This window comes from Pteropus medius, unplaced genomic scaffold, assembly GCF_902729225.1.
Source record: "Pteropus medius unplaced genomic scaffold, Ma_sr-lr_union100, whole genome shotgun sequence".
NCBI lineage: Eukaryota > Metazoa > Chordata > Mammalia > Chiroptera > Pteropodidae > Pteropus > Pteropus medius.
Window position 1 is genome coordinate 2,666,676 of NW_024348242.1, and position 26,258 is coordinate 2,692,933.

Consider the following 26,258-nt stretch of genomic DNA (forward strand, 5'->3'; position numbering starts at 1 on the left):
TGCCAATACGCCTCTCGGCATTCCCGTATACTGCCCACCTCACATACGAAAATACCCACTATCCACATTTCAGCTTAACTTTCCCACCTGTCCCGTTCCTTAACATGACAGGTGACAGGCGTTACATCACACCTGTAGACCTTTGATGGAGGGGATGGTCGCTGGGTTTCTAAACCGCCTGTCATGTCCCCGACAGGGACCGGGATGGAGAATGGAGAGCACTTTTTGAGACGGGAGTAGAAAACACAATGGTACCAATGAGATCGCATGAAACCACTCTCTGTGGCCGCTGCTGCCGGACAGAGCCATCCCGTGGCCCCGGCATTAGGAAGGCGCCTTTGTAAACAAGTGGGATCAGGATGTTGACCTTCTGCCGATCAAACACTAGCGAGGTGCGAAATACTCGTCCACAGATAAGATGGGCCAAACATTAACCCATGATTTCCCTGCATCGACGTTTACGAACAAACCCTCAGCCTGGAGTTTCCGGATTATCAGCATCCGGGAACTCACGCCGGCCGCTGCGCGCGGCAAAACAGCTGAGTGTCAAGGATCCTGTCGCCGGGGCCCACGGAGCACCCTGGGGTTCGCTGGGGCGCGTTCTTCTAGGGGACGTTTCTGGGGAAAACGCCAGTGTCTCCTCTTCTTGCTTCTTCTCAGATGCCGCTCCGCGTGTGTAAACTCCGGTTCCTTCTGCGGCAGCTGCACCCTGACCTCTGTGGACAGCAGCGCGGCTGGGCCACGTGGTGTCACATCTCCAACATTCTCGGTCGCCCGGGCCTCGTGCGTGGAGCCTCTGAACCGCCCCCACCCTTGTGGCTCACAGCCCGGTGTCCCCTCAAGGGGCGTGCTGCAGTCTGTCCCACAGGAGTCCAAGTGTCCTTCCTCTGGGGCAGGAAGGGGCTCTTCCGGTACGGACACCGATCCCTCGGGTCCCTCGGCCATAAACATCTGGGAAATCCGGGCAAATGCAGGGTCCCCCGGAAACTACGTCAGGGCTTGATAGATCACGTCATTCCCCCCGTTTAGTTTAAACATTTGGGGTGTGGCTCCTATCTGTTCCAAGTCGAGCAGCTGGAAGACGAGCCGACGGGCCCCGCGGCTCCGGTCTGCAGGAAATGCTTAGAGCGGGAAGAACTTCAAGGAAATTCCGTGAGGCCACAGCGCGCCCACGCCAGCTGACGGTCACTGTCGAGTCCCAGAAAACGCTGTGCCCGCTGGCTCTCCACTGTTCGCAAGCACGTACGCGTGCACATACGCGTGTGTGCTCTACGGTAACAGGACCCTCCTCCACCGTCTTGCACTTGACCTTTACGGAGTTTCAACGTCAACTCACGAAGGTGGCCATCCGCGGCCCATGTCACGCGGGTGACCCCTCCCTCTCCACAGGAGGCATCTTCAGGACAGCGGCCAGCTCCCAGCATGCACCGTCCACAGCTCCCAGTTTGCTCCTGGGAGCCACGTCAAATGCTAATTTGGATGCTCCTTGATAATGTGACAGTGGTGGCTTCGTCGTTCCCTCCCAAATTCCGCCTCATTCAAAGTGTCACTTGACCCGCGGGAAGCGGCCTGCTGTGTGTGTGACGGAGGCTCACCCCGACGTCAGTTGGGGTGCCTCGGTTTTAGGAACGTTTCTCTTAGCCGTGACCTTCTCTCTGGCATACTCATCGGTTCTGATCTACCTCCCACCGAGGCCTTGGAAGAGCGGTGGCAGCCCCCTTTGCTCCCTGAGCAGCCCGTCCTGCGAGGTGTCGGCCACCTCTCTGTAAACTCCTTTGGGAGCTCATGCCTGGGTCTCCCAGCAAAACTGAAAGGTTTTTAGAATTTCATCAGCTTCGGTTCCTGACCCGCACTTCAAACACACGATCGACGGAACGGCAGCCTCGGGAGGTCAGGCCGGTGTCAGGAGTCACGTCTGCACCGGAGTCCTGCGGGCGAGAGCCAGGGGCAGAACCCGTGGCTGCCACGTCACTGTGGAGGGGGCTGGGCTGTCACGTCCTCGAGCACAGACACCGGCAAGGGATCCGCCCGTCGCCTCTCTTTTGAGTAGCTCCGTCATCAGCGCCAAGGATCCGCCTCCGGTACCTCCTGCCCGTCTTTGCTACTTGGGCCTTTATGATCCCGTTCCTCAGAGATGCAGATGGCTCGGGGAAGCCGGCCCCGTGTCCATTTTTCCAACTATCCCGTCGCGATAAAAACTCGGCCGCCGATTCCTGATCTGAAACTCTTGCTTTGCTCGAGGCCATCATTCGCGTTGTTCTTCGAAAGGCATTTTTTTAATTTAAAAATTCTGCGGGAATCGTGCTTTTCCCCGCTCTCTCTCCGCTCTGATTTTCCAATAGCTCTGGTTTTTCATCATCGCTGCTTCCCGAGCTCTGAAATGGCTGTTTATTTTTATGAATTTTGGAGGGGAACCCATTATTTTTCTCCATCTGTACACACACACGGTATGGTTTTAGCTCTGCCAGAGTCATGACTGAAGATATTTTAAATTTTGGGCGGGGTGGGGGGTGGAATCATTTTATGGGTGGATTTCTATATATTGCTAAGTTGAAACATCATCCTACTTTTTTAAAAAAATTATCTTTTGTTCTGATAACATGGAACACTTAAGCCGAAGTTATTTCCTACGCCATTCCCTTTGCATGTATAGTAACTTTACATTTAGCTTTCGGTTTGGATAATAAATCGTGTTGACCACAAAACACTTGTATAAATACAGCTATTTTGAGGTTCTTTTTTTTTTTTTTGCCCCGGAAATGCACTTCAAGAGTTCCCCCGTGAATCTTCAACACACAGAAGGTAAAATAAATGTTTGTGGGTCACACCCTTCCTCCGGCGTTTGTAAGCTTACGTAGAGAACTGTGAAGCGATGGCCTCTCTCACGGTAGATCGGGATTTTACGGAAGGTCCTGTGTCCCAGTCTGATACAAGAAAACTTGACCACGAAAAGGAGGACAGACGCGTGGGGGCAAGCTCCTTAGGTGTGGCCCCTAAGTGACAAAGCTGGGGGGCCCTGGGAGCCTGACATCCGCACAGACCCGCAGGAAAGGACACGATGTGGCCAACCTCACGAAAAGCGAACAGGAAACGATATGGCGTGACTAAAACTCACGTGAATCAAACAGATCTCAGAGAAAAGAATGACGTTTCTCTTCTTCGTGTTTCGAGAAGAACTTCGGAGGCCAAAGGAACGGGCAGGTGGCAATGTCTATAAGATCAATGAGCAGTGCTCACCACGAAGCAGGGCAGCTACATTCGGTGTCTTCCACGTACGACCCATCTCAGGCCGAGGGCGAGAAACGTCCACTGTGCTTTAAAAGATCTAGAAGTAGAAAAACCAATACTAGGTCTTTAATCCCACACGGCCGTTTGTCACGAGATGACTCACAGCATCCGTGGGGTCAGATTAGTCATATTTGAACGGAGCTGGTTCCAGGCAGCAGATAAAACTGTCGTCTTAGATCTCCTCCAGGACCCGCAGGTGGCTGTTTTGAGAGACGGTTCCCGGCTTCAAACCCAGCTGGCTCTAGCTCTCCAGACTCGGATACCTGCTGAGGACGGGGTCCCCCCCGGACCGCCACAGATTAAGCTCTGCGAAGTCACCCCCTATCGCTGATCAGACTCACTGCTCCAACCACTGCAAAAACAGAAGGCATAAAGGTGAATACGAACATAAGAAAGGAGTCTACATCTGCTCTTGCAGCCTTTCCATGTAGTCTCTAAAGTCCGGGGGCTCCCCCAGCCCCAGGTCTTGGCAGACCCACTTGATGTTGTCGTCACTGTCAAACAGGATGGAGTTGGTGTACGGGCCACCGTCCTCCGGGAGGATGGTGGTGTAGGAGGTGAACTTGACCCTCTTCCTCTTCGGGCCCGACGGGGTCGCGGGCTCGTTTTTGATTTCTTTCTCATAGACGTAGTCAGGTCTGAGCAGCTGACTGTGGAAAGCCTTCTGGGAACTGCCGTTCAGAAGGAAGTTCCTCTCCTCGAACTGCAGCCCCCGGTCCGCCGCGGCCGGGCCCTCCTCCGAAGCGACGCCGATGGCCACGCTGTTCTCCAGCAGCTCCACTTCGTTCCCGAGCCAGACCCAGTCGTGGGAGTGGGGGAGGTGGCCCTGCTCGCTGACGGCCAGTCTCTTGTGTCTGTATTTCCACGCGAAGGCCACGCAGTTGAGCAGGAAGACCAGGATGGCCAGGCAGAAGACGCAGAGCAGCGCGTACATGCCGATCTCCAGGTCGGTGAGCCCCCGCGAGGTCACGGCCAGCTCCCCGGGGGCCTTGGGGTCCGGCAGCCTCCCCGGGGCGGGGAAGCTCGTGATGGCGTCCGGGCCTCGCTTCGTCTCCTTTCTCTCCGCGGGAGCCCGCGGGGTTGTGCCGTGGCCAGCACCGTCCTCGCGGCCAGCAGAGGCGCCGTGCTGGGACTGTCCCTGCACCGCTCTGTCCCGGCCCCCTTCCCGCTCAATGGCGTTGCTCAGGTGGTCTGTGTGTTCCCGACCCACACCCTCTATGTCGTTGGTGCCTCCTGGGCGTCCATCCGTGCCAGCCCCGAAGCTGACCTTGACATTGCCCTTCCCCACGGCGAGAACGCTCTTCCTCTTGGTCTTCTGGCAGAGCCCACTGATCACCAGCTCTACTTTGATCAAGGGCCCCTGCCCTTCGCCCTCTGCAACCACGACCGGCCACGCGGCCTGTAGGTTGGCCTGCACGGACACCACCATCTCATCCAGCGACGAGACAGAAATGGAAAAATCCTTGGGGTCGTAAATGTCTAACGGTGTCACCGAGCCATCGCTGAACAAAATCCAGGAACTGACTATCGCTTCCTAAGAGAAACAAAACCACAGCGTCACGTTACAATCAGGCTCCTTCAGATGGGCGGATGTAAACATAATTTCCTATGTGATGTTACTTAAGCACATAAACCGAGAAAAAGAAGCTTCAACGTTTTATCGCTCTGCGCATCTCTCGGCGCGCCCTGCACGGGCATCTGTAAGAGGCGACTGCCCCCGATGTGGAAAACGAATAATACGCTTTAATGAACGCATTAAAGCATACCTTAATTTATCGCATGCCATACAGCAGAATTTTGACTTTGACCTTTCTGAAAACGTTTTGAAGGATGAGGCAATTGGTCTGAATCAAATTCAGGGGCGACTTGTCATCCGCCTAATGTTCCAGATAATATCACTCTGAACGTTTTTTTTTAGGAAACCAGCACAGCTGAAGCAAACATACTGGCCGGAAGTGCGTGTGGAAAGCTGCCCCACGAGACGGGCTGGCCCGGAAGGCACAGCGCTCCGGCATCACTGCAGATGACCCGTGGAAGTCTAAGGCTGGAGGAGCATCGTAGAGGTGACGATAACTGTAACAAACAGCAGCGATCTGGTGCCCGTTAGAGCCATTTTGTTTAAGCAGCGATGGAGCAGTTTCCGGGTATGAAGAACCACCTGCTCTGACACATGTGGAGCGTGACCCTCTGGTCCCGATCTAGCACAGACAGGGCTGCTCTAAAGCAGGTGGCACACGGGTGCGTGGTCGCCGTGTAGAAGCTTATACGAGGAAAATGTGTGTGAGCCACCGAGCACTTAGGGACAGAACAGACTGGATGAGAAGCAGGAAGAAGCTTCCAGAATCACAGCCCCAGCTCTGAGTGCACTGCTGAGGGAGAAGCGGTCTCGCTGGCCAGTGACTAAGGACCCCGGAACCTTACCTGCTGTGGGGCTTGAAGGACGTCCTGGGCGGTCACCGTCGAGACGATGGCCCTTCTCTCCGTCCTGTGAGGCTGCAGGGAAAGAGACAAGCCAGCCACCAGCTGCACGCCCAGGTCTGCGATGGTGACACGGTCGTCCAGGACGATCACCGTCTTCTCGGCCAGGATGGAGTCAGAGAGAGGCGACAGGACCTTCAGAGGAAGTGAGAGAGCCCCATTGGCTGCCCTGCACCCCATTTCAAAGTCCTTAATGGATGCTTCCGGCTAAGCGGTCTCCCAGGCCGTCTCTGCTCAGTGACAACACCCGGCTAAGCTACCCTTCGATGCCCCTTGCTGATCGAAGGAGCTGTACAAACATCACCCTGGTCCATTCCCTTTCCTGTAATTCACACCATAGTAACAGCGGTGTGTTTTCCAAGAAGACTGAAAATTGCCCGCCTTGGCACGAGGCCCCCAAGGATGGTGTGTTTCCCACAATTAGCATTTAGGCATGAAAATGGCAGAGTCGTGGCGAGACTCCTTAAGTGAGCCATGAGTACCCATCTTCTGTGTGTATTCCTCCCAGTGGACACGGAAACGTTCACTGTGGGACGATGATGGTGGCCATGCCTGCCACCGTCATCGCTGGGTAAACCAGACGAGTAAAGTGGGAAAGGGAATCTTAATGCCCGAGGAAGCCATTTGTCCTAATTCAGCCTCTGATGTGGAAGCGGGAAGAGATATACAAAATACGACGTTTAATCCAGCTTCGTCAAAAATGAACCGTGAAAACAACTAAAATAGGACTTGATTAACTATGAGCGGTAACATTGAACATCTTCATTAAAAAACGTGCTGTACCCCTTCTGCATAATTACCCTATCAAACTTGGCTAGAAAACGATTTTACTATAATAAACTAGAGAACATTTAATGGTGGATTTTTTTGTTGTTACATTTAGTGTAGATACAGGTTTGATTTTTTTTTTAATGCTGTCCACCGTTCCAAGAGTAATATAGCTAAATGGTTAACCCTCACGGTTAGAAAGATAAAACTAGCGTTCACGGTGTCTACCACCGTCTATCCGCGATGCGTGTAAAATCAGCCAACTATGCTCCCGGGGCGGGGGACACTGCTCGCACTGTGTGTTTAGTTTAGCTGCGACTGGTCAGAGGAGTTCGGTGGTTTTTCTCCCCTCTCTCTAAGGAGCAAAGCTTGAGCTGAGATGTAAAGGCGCGAACGCGGGCCGGGCCGGGCCGGGCCGGGCCGGGGAGCGGGGCGGGGGCCGGGGCGCGCCGTACCTGCACGGTGGTGATGCCGGGCTCCCGGCCCACCAGCGTCCTGCCGCCCTGCAGCTGGGCGATCCTGGGCTCCGCCACCTTCAGGAAGTCCGTCACCAGGCCGGTGATGTCGAACTGCCAGTCGGGGCCCAGCAGGTGGCGCAGCGGGCGCGCGCCCGGCGCCTCGGCCGCGAACTGCGCGAGCACGCGCACGGCGGCGTGCTGGTACTGCAGCGCGCAGCCGCGGCCGCGCCGCTCCTCGTCGTCATCGTCGTCGCTGTCGCGCGTGGGCCTGCGGGCAGCGCGCGGCACGGTCAGCGGGTCGGCGGGGCGCCGCGGCTCCCCAGACCCCGCGCCCGCCCGCCCCGCCGGCACCCGCGGTGCCCCCTGCTTGGCACCGGAGGGCGCGTGCGGCCGGATCGGGTGCGGGTCCGTCGTGGCCCTATGCCCCGAAACCCGCCTCAGCGGACTCCCCGGGGAGACGGCAGAGCCCGGTGTGGAGCGCGGGGCGGGCGGCCTGGGCCCTCGGGGCCGGTCCTGTGCCTCCCGGCGCCCGACCCTGCACCTGCTGTCACCACGGCTCGGAAGCGGACATCAGGACGGCCGCCCCTGACCTTCCCCCGGGGTGCGTGAGGCTCAAGCGCGTCACCTGAGGGCTGCTCCAGAACCTTCCCTGCAAGACGAACCAGCCCTGCGCCCTTCCATGAGAGGACTTCGGTGGCTGTGACCAGCCTGCGACCGTCAGTGGTCGGGAATTTGTGTCAGAGAAGGGGGAAGCCACTCGCAGGCATCGAGTCAGACCTACTGTGTGCCGGGAGCTGCTCTACGCGCCCAGTCACCACCGTGAGAACTGACATAGGTCGGCCACATGCCCCACGCCAGCCACACGCGGTCGGCTCATTTAACCTCCACAGAACCCGGAGGGGTGACGGGGTTTTATTGTCCAATCTTACCAGCGAGGAGGTCAAGGTACACAGAAGAGAGGGGACTTGGCCACAGTCACTCGACCGGTCATTGAGACACAGGGCCCAAGCCCAGGCTGCTGTCCCCTGGTTTGTGTCCTCTCCCTGTGCCTAGCTAACTCCGTCTATCACCACAGCCGTGAAGCATGTCCCTGGTCGCACGTGGAGAAACCAAGGCTTGGGGGGTCGGTGTGTGGCCGGGACAGCTGCTCAGGCGGACGCGGCTCAAGCTCCACTTGACTCCAGAAACCCAATACATCAGTCCACCTCCCTGAGGGGTCTGAGAACCACGTGGAAAGTTACAGGAAAACTCGCCAGCACCATTACGTAGCGACTTAAATGTCCCAAAGGGAAGGGTGACCATTCTTGGTGGTAAGGGAGATGATTTCAGAGAGCAGAGGGACATAGCATGAAAAACATTGACTGATATATTGAAAAGTCATGCCCGTTTTATATTTTCATCCTTAGGCGTATATCACAGAGGGTGTCTGTTCGGTGCCTCCCACCAAGATAGGGGCCCCATCCCAGGGGACGCAGACCTACCGTCCTGTCCGAGAGCCACCTCGCCCCGCTGGCTTCCTCACCTTCTGTTTGGGGCCACGGGGACCCTCCAGCCTTTGATCTGGCTCAGCTCCGTGTCCGAGATCTCTATCTGCAGGGGGAGTCTGGGGGCCCACACGGTGACCTCCAACTGCGAGGTGAAGTGCTGGTGGGTGAAGTTCACGATCGTGTCCACTTTGCTCTTCATCTCCTTCCCATTCACAAAAACGGAATCGCAGTGGTTGGACACCTGTGGGGAGGGTTCGGGATCCCGAGATGCAGCAGCAGGAAAAACACAGGCGAAAGCTGACGGTGGCAGTTCATGAACCGCAGGGGCTGAGACTTAGGAGATGCCGAGACAGCCAGAGCATGACTTGAACAGAATGTAATTTGTAGGCACTAATTAGTGACAAATACTGATAAACAGACTCCAGGAAAACCATTTCGCATTACGAAATACCGATGAGTAAAACCATGACCGTAATTTAATGGAGTTACAGAACCTTTGTTGCCTCTTTGTGTTTTTGTCTGCCTCACCTTTTATGTACTCAAACCACCACTAAACAAACCCCAGGTGAGACATATGTCACTCTGGCACCATATTTGAAGAAGCATAAAAGGTAGCCATATGTTACTTAAGAAAAATACTCACTTTATTCAAGCCGTAAAGAGGATCTTTTCTGAAAACCAAGAGAGCTTTGCACTAGATTAAAATCCTGATGGGAAAATACTCACGAAATGCACTAAAATGTGGATATAATTATTTTGTATCATTAAAGTATAATTTTGCAGAGCAGAAGCCAGGATGGAGCATTTTATGGCTTTGGCTCGGCTCGTGTGGTATCCTTTCGACGTGCATGCGTTAGCAGGTTACGGATTAGACCATCGAAGCCCCCATTTCAGATAAACGAGTAAAATGCTGATGGCGTTCTCTTCTGTGCCATCAAGAAAGCGTCGATTACTTATCCCTGTGTGTGTCGGAGAGAAGCTGGGACTCAGGGTCACTTCATGGGCAGAAGACACAAAGTCAACAATCAGTTCACCACAGAATCACAAGGTGCGAGGGGTCCATGACCTCACTTTACAGATGAAGAACCTGAGGCCGGCGATGGGACCTAACTGGCTCGAGGTCGCACGCCGCATTTGGGGTGACCCGCGGGCTGCTGGCAGGGCCCCCGCACTTGGCCCTGAGTGCCTCCAGGCAAGCCCCAGACGAGGACGCATTCTGGACTTCGTCTTCCTCACCACGTTTGTCCCTGCAGCCCAGGCCTCCCTCCCACGCCCCAGACGCGCCCGTCCACCGGCCTCCTGGTCCGAAGTGCCAGCGTCCAAACTCGCAGAGCGAACTTCCACGTTTGAGACAAATTACCATCGGCTCCACCGATGGACAAGGGGCGAAGAAGACGCAATATACAGATGAGACACAGAGAGATGCAGATGGTATCGATGTACCTGTCGCTATAGATACACAGTGAAATATCACTCGGCCATAAAAAAGAATAAAATCTTGCCATCCGCAACAACGTGGATGCACCTAGAGGGTGTTATACTGAATAAGTCAGACACGGAAAGACAAATACGATATGATTTCATTTATACGGGGACACTAAGGAACAAAATAAACAAACAAAACGGAAACCAACTCATAGATACAGAGAACAAACTGATGGTTGCCAGATGAGAGAGGGATCGGGGAAATGTCGGGGGGAAGTGAAGGGATTTAGAGGTGTAAATTGGCAGTTATAAAAACAGCCACGGGGCCGTGAGGGACAGCAGAGAGGATATAGTCAGTAATATTGCAATAACCGCGTGTGGTGCCAGGTGGGTACCAGACTTACGGGGTGATCACTTTGCAAGGTATAGACACGTCTAATCTCTATGTGGTACACCTGAATCTAATACAATATTGTATGTCAGCTATGATGAAAACGTGAATTTAAAAAAATGGTAACTTCTTTAAAACATTTGTTATTAAAGGAGATGCTGAAACCTCTCCATGTGTCCCCAGTCACAGCCATGGCTCCTTGTCACTCCCACTTCGCAATGTCACACGTCTTTAGGAGTCTTTGAGCAGAGTCGACCGAGGCCACTCATGAAGAAATGGGGTGCTGACTGGGTGAGCCTGAGCCACGAGGCGCTGAGCAGGTGCTGGAGGGTGACGCACATCAGGCCAAGTTCACTTTGGAGCCCCTGCCCCGCCCTGTCGGAACTAAAAAGTCCAGTGTCGTCTGCCCTGCAAGGCCAAGGGCAGCCACGATGTGCTGTGTCAGACACTGGGTACGGGTCAGCTAGGGACCAGTTTGGTGGCTCGTCCTCAAGTCCAGGGAGAGGCAGCTGGGAGTAGCAGCTCGGTGCCTCATACTGAGGTCTGGAGGTGGCCCTTGTGACACCTTTCCCCTCCCAACATCTGGATAAGTCACTCCCCAACCTCCAGGGCCCAGACTCTGCAATAAATTAATTTGCACCTCACCAGCACTGGAGGTCATCGTGAGCCCCCATTCTCTGAAGGGGACACCCTAATTCGGTGTTGCGAAGTCTGATCTTGATGTCTGGCACTCGGCTTCGTTCATTTTTATCGGTTCTTGGTCATGCAGGTTGGTCTGGCTCCCACGGTTGGCCCGTGCTGGGATGGGTCACTTCTCCACGTCTCTGAGGCAGTGTGCCTATGGCCTGACTGTGCGGCCTCCCAACAAAAGCCAGCTGGCCGCTGTGGCCGCACCGAGACCACCGTGCTCCCCAAGCATCTCGCCCTCGGCAAGCAACCTCATCACAGCAGCGCCCAGCCTCGGCACTGACCGAGAGAGACCTCGGGCCTCATCACAGGGAGATGAGAGTGACGGTGGGTGCCCATCTTCAAGGCACGAGAGGTCACTCGAGTCAGAACTTAAAACTCGGGGCCAGTGATGAACGCAGTGGGCTCTGGGCAAGGACTCTGGGGACACAGAGCATATCCGAGAGTCCCCGCTCACGTACAAAACGCTGTCAGATACGGTGACAGGTGCAACAGTAAGGTCCACAGACTGCTGACAGGATGGCCGGGCCTCCCTGGCCATCTCCTGTCCACCTGAACGACAGCAAGGGATTGCCACTCACCCGAGTCTGAGCGTCACGCTGGACCCTCTGACACCCGTGTCCCATCCAACCTCACTGCTCCCCCACCCACCCAATGGCACAAGTACCAAACACAGACCAGCTGCATGCTGCTTATGGGCCTCCACGGAGAAATGGAAAATATTCTGGTCCCATCCCCCTTCCATTGGGAGAAAGATCTCTCTCCCAGTCACATTCAGCCAGGTTCGGTTCTGCCCTTGCCGACAGCTGCCTCCGAGGTTTCTTCCCTTAAACCACACGCCAGCAAATCAGGCCCGAGATGACAATCTGGTGTGAAGTTTAGCACATTCTAATCCGTAGAATGTTTTTCTTTTAGCCTTTCATCCCTTGACTCCAGGGGTTTTAAAAATGCCACCAGCACTTGTCAGCTTAGGGGAAGATCCAAGTCCCTGGGAGTCATCAGCAGCAGGTGTGGCCGGCTGCCTGCACAGGCGCTGATGGCCGACCAGAGCCTGTGGAGAGGGTGCCGCTAGCTGGGTCCCTCTGGCCTGGGTGCTGGAGCTGACGCCTAGGTGTTCGCACCTGAATCAGTCACATAAAAGCAAAGCATTTGGGCAGGATCGACATATTCTCAGGGGGATGTGAGATCTCTAGGGTTTGTGTTTTCCAAATATTTTGAAAATTTCTTTTAAGAAACTTTTCTATCCAAGGATGTGAATTGTGCGCTCCAGGTATAAAAACCCACAGCGGCTCCGAGAGTTCTCATCTCTGAGACTCCAGGCGAAGAGAAAAACTAAATGGACTAGATGGCCCCACCGGTGATCACGACCCAATCGGAACACAGCCAAGAGGGACCCCAAAAGGCCGGAGCTGAGAAAACCCGGCAGAGTGAGATTTGCTCGCTGCCGCCAGGAGACGGGTGGATGTCCAGACCCACATTGGAGAGCTCCGGGGGTGGGGACCCGCGACCCAGGGCCCGGCCAGGCCGAGCGAGTCACGGAGGAGGCTCGATGACGAGCAGTGCTTCTGCAGCTCGGCAGTCGGCACGTGCACCCCTCCATCAACCTCGAGACCTTGCTGGCACGGCGCTCAGTCACTGGGACCCCAGACTCAAACGTCAGGTCTGAACAGCTGAGAAGCCGCCCGTGGTGGAAAGCGGTTCTCACAGTAAATGACCCAGCTTTGTGAAGACCTCTACGGACACTGGCGACAAATTAAAATCATGGCATCCGATGCACCGTTCTAATACGTCTCACCTGAGACAGCTAATATATCTAATACACGTATAACAAACAGGGCGCAGGTTACCATACGTTCATCCCTATTCCTTTTAGCTTTTGATGGAGGCCCGGGATTAGGGCTTCGTGGGGTTGGGGAGGTGGGGGCAGTGTGGTGGGAGATTGACTCAACAGCAAACCTTCTGATCCCAGGAGGTATTGAAATGTCAAAGAAGGTGACTCCGCCGTGCATGGCAGGACAGCTGGGGACTGCGGCAAACTCGAGAGAGCCAACCCAAACCTCGCTCGGGGGGACAACTCTAAAAGGGACAGCTGCCACCCACCGAGGCTCCTCGTAGCCACGCAGGGATGTGGGACTGTGTTTGGAGAGCTTGTGACTTTGCGAGAGAAACAGGAAATTCAGAGTTTGGGTGAAACTGACTAAGTTTGAAGCGTGAGCATCTAAGCATATATGTTAAAGTCCTTTCCTGGCCGCGCTGAGCACATTTTGGTGGCTGTGCTTCCCTCGGGGCTTGCCACTCAATGACCGGTGGCCTGAGGCCACCCTGATGTACACGTACACGAGACCCGTGCCCCGGCGCAGGCGTGTTTGGTTTCTATTTCTTCCCCCTACAGTGTAACAGCCTTCCACGCCCATGTTATGGCCTCATTAGCGTCATGCTCTTCAGTCCTTACGAAAACCTTTCTAGCTCCGCACAGACTCGCCCAGAAGCAGGAAGCAGGCTCCTGTCCCCGCTCCGGGTAGCAGGAAGGGGGCCGATGAGCACGGTCCGCGTGGGCGGGGCTCAGCACAGGTTTGGTCTCCTCGATGTTATTCATATCAAATTTAAGAAATGAAAATTCTTTTGCCCGACGTGACCGAGCAAAGCCCGTCCTGCCCCAGGCAGAGCTGCGGTGCGGGCACTCGAACCAGAGCTGGCACGCGCCACACACCGCGGCCTCCAGACCCCTCTGGTCTCAGCGCAAGGCCACCTACTGCGCTCACACGACTGTGCCCATTTGAAAAGAAGTCAGAACATCAGCCTCATACTTATCAAATGTCCCACCCAAAGGTGTCAGGAACGGCCGGCACGGTCACCTCTCCGTTCTCAAGCACAGGCTGCGGGGAGCAGGATGGCTGAAACCCCGATGACAGAAAGAGCTTGGTTGTCCAGAGCATTAAAGATGACTTTATTAGGGCGATCGCTGGGGACTGAGGCCTTGAACCTTTAAAAAGAGCTTGTTGACCTTGGCTTTAGAAGTGGTTGGAAAACGCGACCGGTCGTGGCGAGGGGGCCCGGTAAGAAGCCTGACCCAAGGCCGACCCAAGGCTGCAGGGAGGAGCCGAGGTCTGAGGAAGGGCTTTGAAATCTGAGGTCTTCTTTTAGCATATAGGTTAAACCTTACCGGTTTCAATGGAAAATGAATCCAAGGGCAGTTCAGAAGATGTCTTCGGGAATGAAGGAACGGTGACCCTCAATGGCCTTTTACTGCTGGAAGCCCATCCCTCTCGAAAATGGAACGCAAGGCAGGCCCATGTGGAGGCGGCTGTGTGATCCAGTCTGGCCGCTCTCTAAGAAATCTGCTTTCAACGTTTCCAGCTGACACAGAGCTTCTATTTCCAACAGGTGCAAAAGGCAGCATTACCCTCTGAACGTCCACACTGGCCCGTGATACACATCAGTAACGTGCTAATACGTGGCTTAAGCTAAATTCCCTGCGTATTGCAGGGAAAACACGAGACTCGCAAGAGCTTTCTCTCATCTGTGCCTGTCTTCACTGTGGGGTTTACGTTCACTGGCTCCTAACGTGAGTGAATTTCCGTGTAAACAACTAGAATATTTAAGGGAAGAGGGGGACACACTACTATCATTGGAAGATAATAATCTTAATCTCCAGATAGGCTTAACATAAGCCGATTCACAGACAATCACGGGAATAAAGCGGGGAGCTGACGTCACTTTCCCCACTTGCCTTTGGCCCTGGGGAACAAGCAGCGTAAATTTACAAACTTAGACTTAGACATAAAAATGAAAACCAAACAGACGAGGCTCAGAATGCTATTATCTCCCCATCTATCAAAGAGAGAGTTTCTAAATATTTGAAAACTTTTTTCCCCTATAGAAATCGCTTCGTAACACCGTATCGGTAGAAAGGGCAAAAACTGCACGATCGTCTCAATAGACACGATAAAAGCATTGGAGAAAACCCAACACGCCTTCGTGCTAAACACGCCACAGACTGGGATTAGAAGGGAAATTCCTCAACTTGATCAAAGGCAAGTCCCAAAAAGAAAAACAAACAAACAAACAAAATCATCACTAGCGTTATATTTAATGGATAAAAAAAGGAATGTTTTCTCCCTGAGATCAGAGAATGTCCACTCTCTCTACTTCCACTTGACATTTGAGTGGAGATTCTGGCCAGGGCAATAAGGCAAGAAAATGAAATGAGAGACATCCAGACTGGAAAGGAAAAAGTGAACGACTGTTCCTTACAAGTGACACGACCTTGTATATAGCAAATCCTAGGGAATCCATTAAGGGAAAAAAAAAACATTAAAACTAATAAACAAATCCAGCAAAGTTAGAGGCTACAAGGTTGATATGCAAAAACCAACTGTATGTCTACATATCAACAGAGAGCAATCTGAAAATGAAACCAAGTAAATAAATCAATTTAAAATGGCACCAGAAAGAGCAAACAACTTAGGGACAAACTTAACAAAAGAAGTGCCAAGGTTAAGTTCAAAAAAACCAAAACCACAGCTAGAAGACACTGAAGAAGATCTTGTGGACATAAACACACCGCACGTCCCTGATCAGAAGACTCAACATTACGATGGTAAAACCCCCCAGATCAATCTACAAGGTCAACGTGATGCCTATCAAAATCCCCAAATTCCAGCTGCCTTTTTGGCAGAAATTGACAAGCTGGTCCTAAAATTTATATGGAAAGTCAAGGGACCCAGAACAGTCAAAACAAAACTTACTACAAAGCTATGGTAAGAAAGAGGCTGGAAGACTGGGCTCCAGAAGAGGCTGCTTACCCCACCCGCCTTTTGAACTGTCACGAAGAGACATACTGGTCATTGGAATAGAACTGAGAACACATAAGAAAAACCTCACGTTTACGGTCAGTTGATTTTTGGAAAGGATGCCAAGAGTCTCTGCTGGTTTGTTGCTTTCAGTTTCCGAGCCCACAAGAGTGAAATCACGTGGTTCTCAACTTTTTCTGTCTGACTTATTTCGCTCCCACTAACACCAAGGAAACGTGTCTGCAGGAGGCCCGAGGCACAGGTGCCGTAGCTGACCCCGCTGGTCTCCGAGACGCAGTCCCAGACCCGAGACTCCAGGCACCGACCCTGGCCCCGGGCAGGGCCCGGATGGGCCGAGCAGAGGACGGAGGACGGGCAGCCCGGGCGGCGGGAGCGCGGGCAGCGCGGGCTCAGCCCAAGAGTCCCCGCGGGAAGTGGAAACGGGCCCAGAAGGTTCGTGCTCGATTAGAGACTCGTAAGCCGACACGAGCAAGAGATCGACTTTGTGCTGGAATCCCGGTGACGGCGACGGGAACGGAAGGCTGGGAAGGCCGCAGCACCTGCCGCCGGCCCACGGGAACCGAGACGCATCTCCAGAGGGAACGGAACGAGGAACGCCCACGTTACCGGCACAGAGAAGGACGAAACGAGGCAACACCATCCAAAGCGCCCGACGACTCATCCCGAGCCGCCTGGCTCCCGGCACCAGGCGCAGGGAAGGGAACGCGGGCCCACAAATGGACGACAGCGTCTTCTGAGGACGTCCCCAAGCACTGCCAGCAGAGAGGGAGGAGCCCCAGCCCTCTCCGGCTTTCTCCGCGTCTCCCGAACTAAACGACGGCCCGGGGCTGGGTGCGGGGGTCTCTCTGGGACCCGCTCGGCCCAGCAGACGGGCCCCGTCCCGGTGCTCAGGGCAGACGCACTTCTGAACCCGCTGCCCCCTCTCCGCCCGCCCCTGCGGGGTCCCCACGGCGGCCTCCGCCCCACCCGCCTGCAGCCTCCACGTCACCCACCTGCTCCTACGCGCACGGCACGGGGAGAGGGTCAGCCCGGCGGCCTCGGCAACACGCGCCAGCCCTGGCAGTGGCAAGTCTCACCTACAGGTCTGGATTTCCGGAAACGTCGGTCCTTACGTGAGAGCGGACGCAGGAAGGAGCTGGCCGTCCACCTTGCGGCACAGTGACTTTGGATGGACTGGCGTCGGCTCAAAACCCACCGGGCACAGACACTCAAGCCGCTCTGCGCCTCCGTTTCCCGAGCTGTAAGTGGGGGTGACACCCGCACGGACCTCGGGGGGCGGAACGCTGTCCCGTATCTGAGACCAGGGGACAGGGTCTGGCACAGCGGCACCGTGGGCTCCGTCGTTACTGCTCCTGCTAGTAGACCCTGGGGACGGGGACGCGAGTGAGACACGGACCCTTCCTCGAGGGGCAAGCACGTCACCACGCACAGGGCACACGCTGTGCCGGGTCCCTGACACGTGCGTCTACGCGGAGGCGGGGACCCCTGCGGGGACCAGACGGGCGGGACGGAGGTGGCCGCACAGCGGGGAGGGAGGCCAGGCCGAGCAGACAGCACGGTGCAGGAAGGAGATGGGAAGCCTCGCAGAGGCAGGCAGAAGTCAGAGGAGGAGAGAGGACCCTCTGAATCCAGCTCTGCCCAAAGTCGTCATGGTCCTCGTGGCTGCACAAGTCAATACATCGCCCCTTTTCTGGTGGAAGATGGCTGGATGTGGGTTTCTATTACTTGCGACCAAAAGAAAAAGCAAAGCCAAACTCACGGACCCAGGACCTCCCCGCGGGCTGCCAGCCCCACCCCCATCACACCTGCCCAACACCCCTGCAAACGGTGGCATCTCTTACTTGGTGACGTCTGCCCAAATGTGGCTTTGTAAGGACCCTGTTCAGGGCATACCCACCGTCCACCCACGGTCTCTATAAATCCAACCACTCAAGGAAAACTGGTCTCGTAGCCTTTATAGTGCCCCCTAATAACCCAGGGATGCACTGCTCCATGTCCCCCCCGACCCCAGTGACAACAGGCTCTGCTGAGGGACGGGCCCCCACACAGCGCTCAGCGGCAGAACCTCTGTGCTTTCTCTGAGAGCACGTCCACTGCCTGCCCTTGCCCGTCGCAGGCTGAATCTGGAAACGAGATTCTTCCACAGGGCAGAGAAGGCTGCGGAATCTCAACGCCCTCCCATGAGGCCTTCAGCATCTCATTATTGCGAGTCCAGCTGACACCAGAAGGCTGGAGATTTCATTACTGCAGCCAAAAGTTGGGGGGCACCCTGGCTGAGATCAGCACGCGCTTACACTTATTTCTCTCCGAGCGTGAATGAGTTCCTCCCCTGCTGATGACAAAAGACCGGCCTCCGTGGTTCCGGAGACCACGATTCATAAACGAGCAACACACTCACCGACACATAAAAACGTGAGGCCGTCCCTTAGTCAGAAAGATAGGCCTTCAGAGATTAAATCATAATTATCGCACAGAAGTTGACTTTTTCTTCCTTCCTCTGAAGACATTTAAAGAAACTCAGCCCAGAAAAGAAGTTTTATTTTTAAATGCAGTAGGCAGCATAAAGCACCTCCCCGCCAAAGGTAGCCACATCCTAACCCTGAGAACCTCCACATGTGTTACCTCACATGGCGAGGTGGGTTGGATTGTGGCCCCAAAATGAGATGCCCGCGTTCCGGCTCCTGGTACCCGGGAAGGTGACCTTACTTAGAAATGGCGTCTTTGCAGATGTAAGCATGTTAAGGACCTTGAGATTAGCCATTTTGGAATTAGGAGAGCCCCCAAATCCAATGACGAGTGCCCTTATAAGAGAAGAAAGCCACACAGCACAGTGACACCTGGGCAGGACGCCCCTCACGTATCTACGCTCGGTTCAGCATGCCCCAAACTCCACACTGCGGTTCTGATCACAGAGAGATTTGACAGCTATTTACTGAGAATTCCATTACACGAGCTTGGAGGAACTGTAGACGGCCAGCCGACAACTCCTCCATCAGCGGACACGGAAGGGAAGAAGAGGAGGACGTCCCCAAACTTCGACGCCCCCAAATCTAACTCGGTTAGATCAGAATTCCCCTTAAAACTAAGCGCCGTGCTATAATGCCCCGGGAAATACGGCCACAGCTCAAACGCAAGGACTTTTCTTTACCCATCCACTGTCCCGAACTTGCTGAACCCAGGCGCTACCCCGGGCTCCTGACAGTTCTGATTATCGATAGTTCTGCCTCAGCACTGAGCCGAGAACAAAGCTCCGTGAGAAGCATCTCTCCACCAGATCCTTATCATCTCCTGTGCCTGATGCAAACCTGGGCCCAGAGGTGTTGAGTGATCTGGCCAAGCTCGGACAGTGAAGAGGGCGGAGTCAGGATCTGGGCCGACGTCCTCGGAGAGCTCAACCGAAGAGCTCGCCACCTCTGCACTGAGCTAGGTCAGGTCCCTTTTAAGTTTCACTCTTGGAATCTAAAAAGCACAGATCTGCTCTGTCTCCCTCATGTCCCCCTTCACCCCACCCCCGGCCAAACACTCACACTTCCTCCAAGCGTTTCTCCTGCGATTTGATTTCAGGGGCCCTCAGCCCCCCAGACAATCTCGGACAGAGTACAGTCCAATTTCCTGCGTTGCTCTTATGCCCAAAGGGAGAGTGTCCTCCTTTGGAGTGACAGAGCGTGAGATCCGTCATCTGTTGCTTTATTTTTTATAGAGGCCAGGACATGACGAATAGCTCACTTTCCTCTGAAATGTGCTATCAGAAAACCAGCAGCTCGGGTGTGACGAGGAAGGACAAACGCCCCTGAGCCTCTGCGCGGGAGACAAGAGGGGGTGGTAGAGACCACGGTCACTGCGGGGGGGGAGGGCACAGGGGTGTCCTCTAGTCAGCTCCCGGTGACGGTCACAGGGAGCAAGTGGGCCCAGGGCGACCTGACCTTGTGGTTTTCACAGGAAGCTGGAATCCAGATTTCTCTGTGACTTTGCCAGGTTGCACAGGACGGCGATAAATTACACACACGCACTACTGTTAAGATGACCCGCCCCTTGCGTGTGTTTTTCACATGATAGCTGTCAACTTAGAACGCAGACTCCCAGTCCGGCCAGATTGTGCCAAACTCCCAGCCTTTCAAAATCACTTATGTTCTCAGACGCTTTCCCCCAAGTCATCTAAGCCCAAAGACAATCTGTCCATGTGGCGCCACGATGTACGTCTCCCTAAACTCACATTTCCTCCTTTACCTAAAGGGTAGAATTTCCCGTGCACGAAGGTCTTTGGTGAGCCCCACGAGAGTCTCCCTGGGGATCACGTGGTGCTTCCTGCACTGGGAAAAGGTGACTGCACGGTGAGCCATATGTTTGAGCCCATGACCGCCATCGCCACCGGACGCACATCCAGGTGCCATCGCCAGCGTCCCCTTCTGGAATGACACGGGGATGGTGAACGACGCGGGTGCCGAAGCTGACCACGCCCAGCGCGTCATCGGATGAGCTTGAGCGGCTTGGCTCAGATCTTCCTAAACTCTGAAGAGAGAAGGTTCTAGATGTGTCTAATCGAGCCTGCCCACAGCGCACAGGTTGGGGCTGTGTGTACTCTGAAGCTCGTCTGCCTTCTGTCTCAAGGGAGAACCGCGCCCCCAGCCCGGGAGCCCGGCTGTGCCTAACTCGGGGTTCCCGAGCACTGAGTTTAGTTTTAAGTCGGGCCCCCGACACATACCAGTCCGACTCGTCCTCATCGAGACCGCCCCCGCCCGAGGCTCAGCCTCCTGCGGGTCACAGGAGGAAGAAACCGAGCCCTCTCAGGCCTCCCCCGTGGGGACGCCATGCTGGCCTGGCCGTCACATGCCAGGTGCTGCAGACGGGGCCCCGGTCTCCCTTCGCCTCCCAGCAAGGACAGGCTCTCGGGGTGACTGTATTTTCCTGAAACGAACGGACAGGGAGGACCTGGGGGCTGTGTCAGCAGTTTGAAGAGGAAGGACAGTTCTGAAGATTTAAGCCCTGACCCCTGAGGTCTCTGCTAAGAAAAGAAGATGGCCGGCCAGTCGGCTACGGAAAGACAGGCAGACACCCTAAATCCGGCGACTCAAACAGACCCAGCGAAGGACATGAACACAACCGCGGGCTGGCTCCTGGCTGCATCGGGGGTCACGGATTCAGCTAATCAGAATGGAGGGCCCAGCAGAAGTGTCCCCTGCCCGGGTTTCCCACACTGTGGCCTGTATCCCCCTGGTGACGCTCAGGTTAGGTGGCACAGGGAGGAACATTTTTTTAACTTAATAGTCATTAATTTTAATCTATATTAATAGAAAAAAAGCACATCGAGCTCACGGATTGTACTGTCTTATAATGAGGCTCGATCAGTATTTAAATGTTTGGAAAAGTGGGGCATTTAAAGAAAAGTAGGGAGTAGGTGGTACTGCCTGGCACAGGACGTCAGCAGTGACCATAGCTGGCTGCAATCGGGCCCTGTCGTCCCGTGAGGAAAAGTAGGGGAAGAAAATCCTGCCACTCGAGACGAAGGGCGGGGTCCCCACCAGGGGCAGGAGGCAGAGCCCCAGCTGCTCAGTCAGAGCCAGCCCCTGGGACAGGAGGGCCCCAGCGGGACTCGGGGGCTGGGGGCGAAGCCCGTCGTACCTTGATGACGTCCTCATCGGCAGACCGGCACTCCACGGACTCCAACACGTCCACCACTGAGCCGTCCTCCTGAACGGCCACCACCCTGACGGGCACCGCGACAGTTTTTCCAGTGACAATGGCCGTGTTCAGGATCTCCGTGTCCTACACGGGCGAGAAGGGGGCACGTGTCAGCAAGCAGGCACCCCAGCGGCCACAGGAGGGGCCCCCGACCCTGCTGCCTCCCACCCTGATGCCCGTTCCACCCCTCGACTGTCTGTGCCCACGCACCTGTGCCCACTGTGCCCACTCTGTGTCCACTGTGTCTATGTCCACTCTGCCTGTGCCCACTGTGTCCATTCTGTGAACCACTCTGTGCCCACTCTGTGCCCATTGTGTCCACTGTGTCCACTCCCCTGCCTGTGCCCACCGTCTGTGCCCACTGTCTGTGCCCACTCTGCCCAGCCCACTGTGTCCATCTTCAGGTCCACTTTGCCTGTGCCCACTCCTGCCTGTGCCCACTGTGTCCACCAAGTCCACTCTGCCTGTGCCCACTGTGTCCACCTGCCTGTGCCCACTGTCTCAGGTTCACTGTGGTTGTGCCCACTGTCTGTGCCTCCCACGCTTGTTCGTGTTCATTCTGCCTGTGCCCACTCTGCCTCTGCCCACTCTGCCTGTGCCCACTCTGTCTATGCCCACTCCGTGCCCACTGTGTCTGTGCCCACTCTGTGTCCACTGTCTCTGTCCACTCTGTGTCCACTCTATCTGTGTCCACGGCGCGTCTCGCACAAGCACGAGAGTTCTTGTCAATCTGCCGAATCTTGGCTGGAGGCTCAGGGGGTGAGCGGCTGCCTTATTAGCACAGAGACCGTAACCTTCGTTTTACAGCAGGTGTAACGGAAGAGAACCAGTGTCAGCGTAGAGTGATCCCCCGCCCTCCTGAGCTGACGGCCAGCACGCCGGTCCCCAAACCCCCAAGCAGCCCGAGACTTCTCCCGGCCCAGGCGCAGTTGGCAGCGCCGACATCGTATAGTTTCTTGTCCTCCTTCCTGTGACTCCTCAGCGTTCTGTAGGTCCTGTTCAAATTACTCTCCGATCCGTCTAACCCCGCTTACCCCCCGCCACTCCAGGCATGCCTCTTGGACACATACCCCGCAACCGGGTCTGAGACCGGCTCGGCCGCTGTCTCGGTGAGGGCCGCGTGATCCCGCACCCACAGGAGCCCGGAGGCCGGTGAAATGACCAGGCGTCCGCATAACGGAGGTTCTGGAGGCGCGTGGCTGCCGCCTCGGGTCCAGTGGCTCCGGGAGGGCAGGGTCACTTCTCGGCAGCTCCCTCGGCCACTCCATCAAGGCCCAGAGATGGCGCCCATGACGCCAGCCATCACATCCACCGTCTGAGCGGGGAGGAGGTGGAGGGGGCGGGGCACGCTCCTTGTCACCAAAGCGCGTCGCGTGGCCAGCCCGCGGGCAAAGGAGGCTGGGACCGTGGCTCTACGGTGCCACTGGCCGTGGAGAAAGAGAGGCGAACAGCTCTGTTTACTCCTCTCCCGGCATCGGCCAAGGGTGACCTGCCCCTGTGCCGGGGTCCCCGCCCGCAATAAGGGGGCTCTTAAAAGCACGGCAACTTTATGAAGAGTTAACGGCCATCTACGTACACAGTCCGGGGCAGAATAGGGACGGAGCGGGCAGCGACGGCTCTGTAAAGACCGCTATTCCGGAGCCCGCCTTAGAACGCCCGCTGAAGCCGTGTGTTCGCGAGCACCGCACAGGCTCAGAAACGGACCCTGGGGGACGGGCCACTTCCACGTGTGACCGGAGAGAAGGAGTCAACTAGGGAGGCTGGGGACAGCTGGGGGACGCAGCTCGGCCACGGGAGTCACCAAGCACGCAGCGAGCGGCCCCACCAGAATGGCCCGCAGCGGAGATGACCTCGAGCGCTCCCGTCACAGCCGGAGTCCGCGTCCCTGCTCCAGCTCCCAGTGAGTCCCACGTCCGGTGTCCTGCGTGGGCCCCTCGCTCCCCACCCCCAACTCGGAGAACAGTAAGAGAGAGGGTCGAATGCTAATAGCAATAATAATGAGTAGGGTTCTAACATCAACTTTATCAAGAACTTTTGAAAATAGCGCAACCCAATCTTAACGAGATGAAAGATAAGGTGTTTCTTTAACGCGTGTCCCTCCCTGTGAACGGAATCTCAAGGAGGTACCCCAAAAGCACAGACGCCCGTCCACGACCCGAGTGTTCTCGTCCCATGTATATCTAAGGTGCACGGGGAGGGCAGGAAGCAAGAAGCGAGGCGGAAGCCGGGGTGGGAACTCGCCCCCCGACGGCGCGCAGCCATCACCGTGTGTGCGAAGAACAGAGGCCGCGTCGTGGTCCCGCACCGAACTGCTAGATTCGACTCGAAATGCAACTGAGCGACGTCGCTGTGCGCGTCCCGGGCGCCGGGCTGATTTTGCCGGCTGAGCATCTACGGATGCGAAACATCCACCCTCCCTTCGTTCCGTGTTTCCTTTGGGGATCGTCCCCGCTCTGCTGTCAGGAAACGTGGCCTGGATGGTGCTGACTCCGGGCCACCAAACCAGACTTCACAGCTAAGCCAATGAACCAAACGTGGCCATCGAGATATTGCAGCCTGACTCAAGTGAAGCCTGAACGGAAGAAGCCAGAGTCCGGGAGAGGAGGGATAACTGGGAAGGATTTCTGGGTTCCTGAATCGGGCTACATTTGTGGCTGTGACTTTCAGAAATTTAGATCTATAAAAGGAACTGTAACTTAAGTTTTAATTGTTCTTTTTGTTTGTTTGTTTTGTCACTTGACACAAACTCTCGACTAATCTCGTGAGATTAAGCGACACTCTAGGCTCTAGGGGAAGAGAAAAGACTAAAGTAAACATCAATGTCTACCCTATGGAAGCTCACAGCCTTCGAAGAAGACACTGCGATAATTCCTCCAGACTGGGTTTCAAGGCAGGTGACTTCATTTTCCATAACGACCCATCGAAACGGATCCAGACTTGTGCTTTTATTCCAGCCACCTTTGCAACCGTGTTCCCATGGGTGGCTGGGATTGTGCAACCAGTATCCATCAAAAAAAAAAAATCTCCAGGGTATTTTCTACCCGCCTCTGGCGCAGTAAAGCAATTTATCATGTTAAATAGTACATTTTAATCATCCCCTGGTGCCGGTGACTGCTCAAAATTCACCATCGATCAAAATACAAGTCTTCTAATTCTGTTCCTATTTACGCCTTGAACACCTATTTATGTTCCTTCACGAAGATGCATTAACGTTACATGCTAGGATGGTGTCAGTGACATGTCAGGATGAGGACATCCAAAACCTCTCTTCTCCATAAAAGCAATGAGAAAATTGTCCCCCCCACCCCCAAGTAAAAGTCAAAATCAACTTTTTCACCATTCTGGAAATGCAACAAAGCCCTGTGCGACCAGGAGAGCACTCACTCAAGAAAAACGCTGAATCTTGGTAAAAACAGAGAATTCCTTGACATTTTACCCTGACTTACTCCCATCCCCTGCTCTCCAGTTCTGTAGCAGCTTTGAAAAACAACAGCTCGCATTCGCTGTGGAATCCGGCCGTGGGAAAGCCACTGGAGAGGGTGGAGTGGGGCTGGACATCTTCCCAGACCCCACTCCCAAGGGCCTCCCTTTGTCTGACTCGTCTGGAGTTCCCTGGAAGACCCCCTTGCAAGGCTGTCAGTATTTGAACTGGCTCCGAGCTCACCCCCTGTGAAAAGCTTTTCCCTTAGAGGCTTTTGTTAAAAGCAATTACTTATCATATGACCCAGCAATCCACTTGTGTGTCTGCGTGTGTGTGTGGTTGGGGCGCGGTAATCCTCATGAGAGGTGGAGACATATCCCCACACAGACACTCACACAGCATCGCCATCCATACTGGCCAAAGCAGAAACAGCCCAAACGTCCATCGACGGACGAACGGACGGACGCCATGTGGTCTCGCCATCCAACGGGATGTCATTCGGCCATAAAATGGATGGACCTTCCGACACAGGTTACGACGCGAATGAACCTTGGAAACACTGTGCTGAGTGAGAGAAGCCAGTCACCGGGGGCATGGCTCGTGAGCAAGAAGGCATCGAAGGGCTTGAAAAAATATCAAAAGGACACAAGAATCGAGCTGGGGCAGTTTTACGGTACTATAAAGAATTGTAGCAGCCAATTATAAAAATATAATATTTTATATAGACAATATATTGTTTATAACTGTAGTTTTTAAGTATGGTATGTATAGTATCTATTATATATATTGTATAAATATTCTCTATAATAAGCTTCTGAGTTAATATAAACAACCAAACGGGAGAAGGGAAACTTCATCCTTAGGGTAGAATTCCAACGAATAAATGTAAAAAGGATGGTGAAATTAGAATACCACCACCTGGCAACCACCATTCACTGTTTTAGGTGACAATCAGTATGGATGCTTCTCGTGATTCAAAGTACAATAGGAAACAGGATATCTGTATAGTTAATGCATCTCCGTGCAAGAGACGTCTTCGTTTCGGTAACTTTATGGTGCCAGACCTAGCATACATTACATCATCCACGTGATTAAACATCGCAGGGAACAAACGGACATCCTATGTCCTAAACAAGGACGTAACATCACTTCCTAAGTGTTCCCCCCAAAAACAAGTGAATCTAATAATAAGAAAACATCGGACAACCTCAAATTATGGGGTATCCTATAAAATAACTGGCCTGTATATTTCAAATACATCGCAGTCTGAAAAAAATAAAACTGAGAAACTTTCAGATTAAAGAAGATCGAGAGATGAAACAAAAGTATGTGTGGTCCTGGGCTGCATCCTCCCATGGAAAA

At 54.6% G+C, this 26,258-nt stretch overlaps 1 protein-coding gene across 2 annotated transcripts in view; it reads right to left on the reverse strand.

Moving 5' to 3' along the window:
• Window positions 1–2,691: 2,691 nt before the first annotated feature.
• The window catches only part of LOC120615992 (transmembrane protein 132B), a 245,614-nt gene continuing 222,047 nt past the window's right edge, over window positions 2,692–26,258 (reverse strand). The window contains exons 4-8 of one of the 2 annotated variants that reach the window (XM_039879242.1): window positions 21,416–21,559; window positions 8,515–8,720; window positions 6,990–7,260; window positions 5,710–5,901; window positions 2,692–4,822 (exon numbers count right to left, since the gene is read on the reverse strand). In XM_039879242.1, coding sequence (XP_039735176.1) covers window positions 3,689–4,822; window positions 5,710–5,901; window positions 6,990–7,260; window positions 8,515–8,720; window positions 21,416–21,559 — 1,947 coding nt within the window. In that variant the 3' untranslated portion in view covers window positions 2,692–3,688. The remainder of the gene's footprint in view (window positions 4,823–5,709; window positions 5,902–6,989; window positions 7,261–8,514; window positions 8,721–21,415; window positions 21,560–26,258) is intronic. The other variant, XM_039879241.1, reaches the window with a different exon arrangement.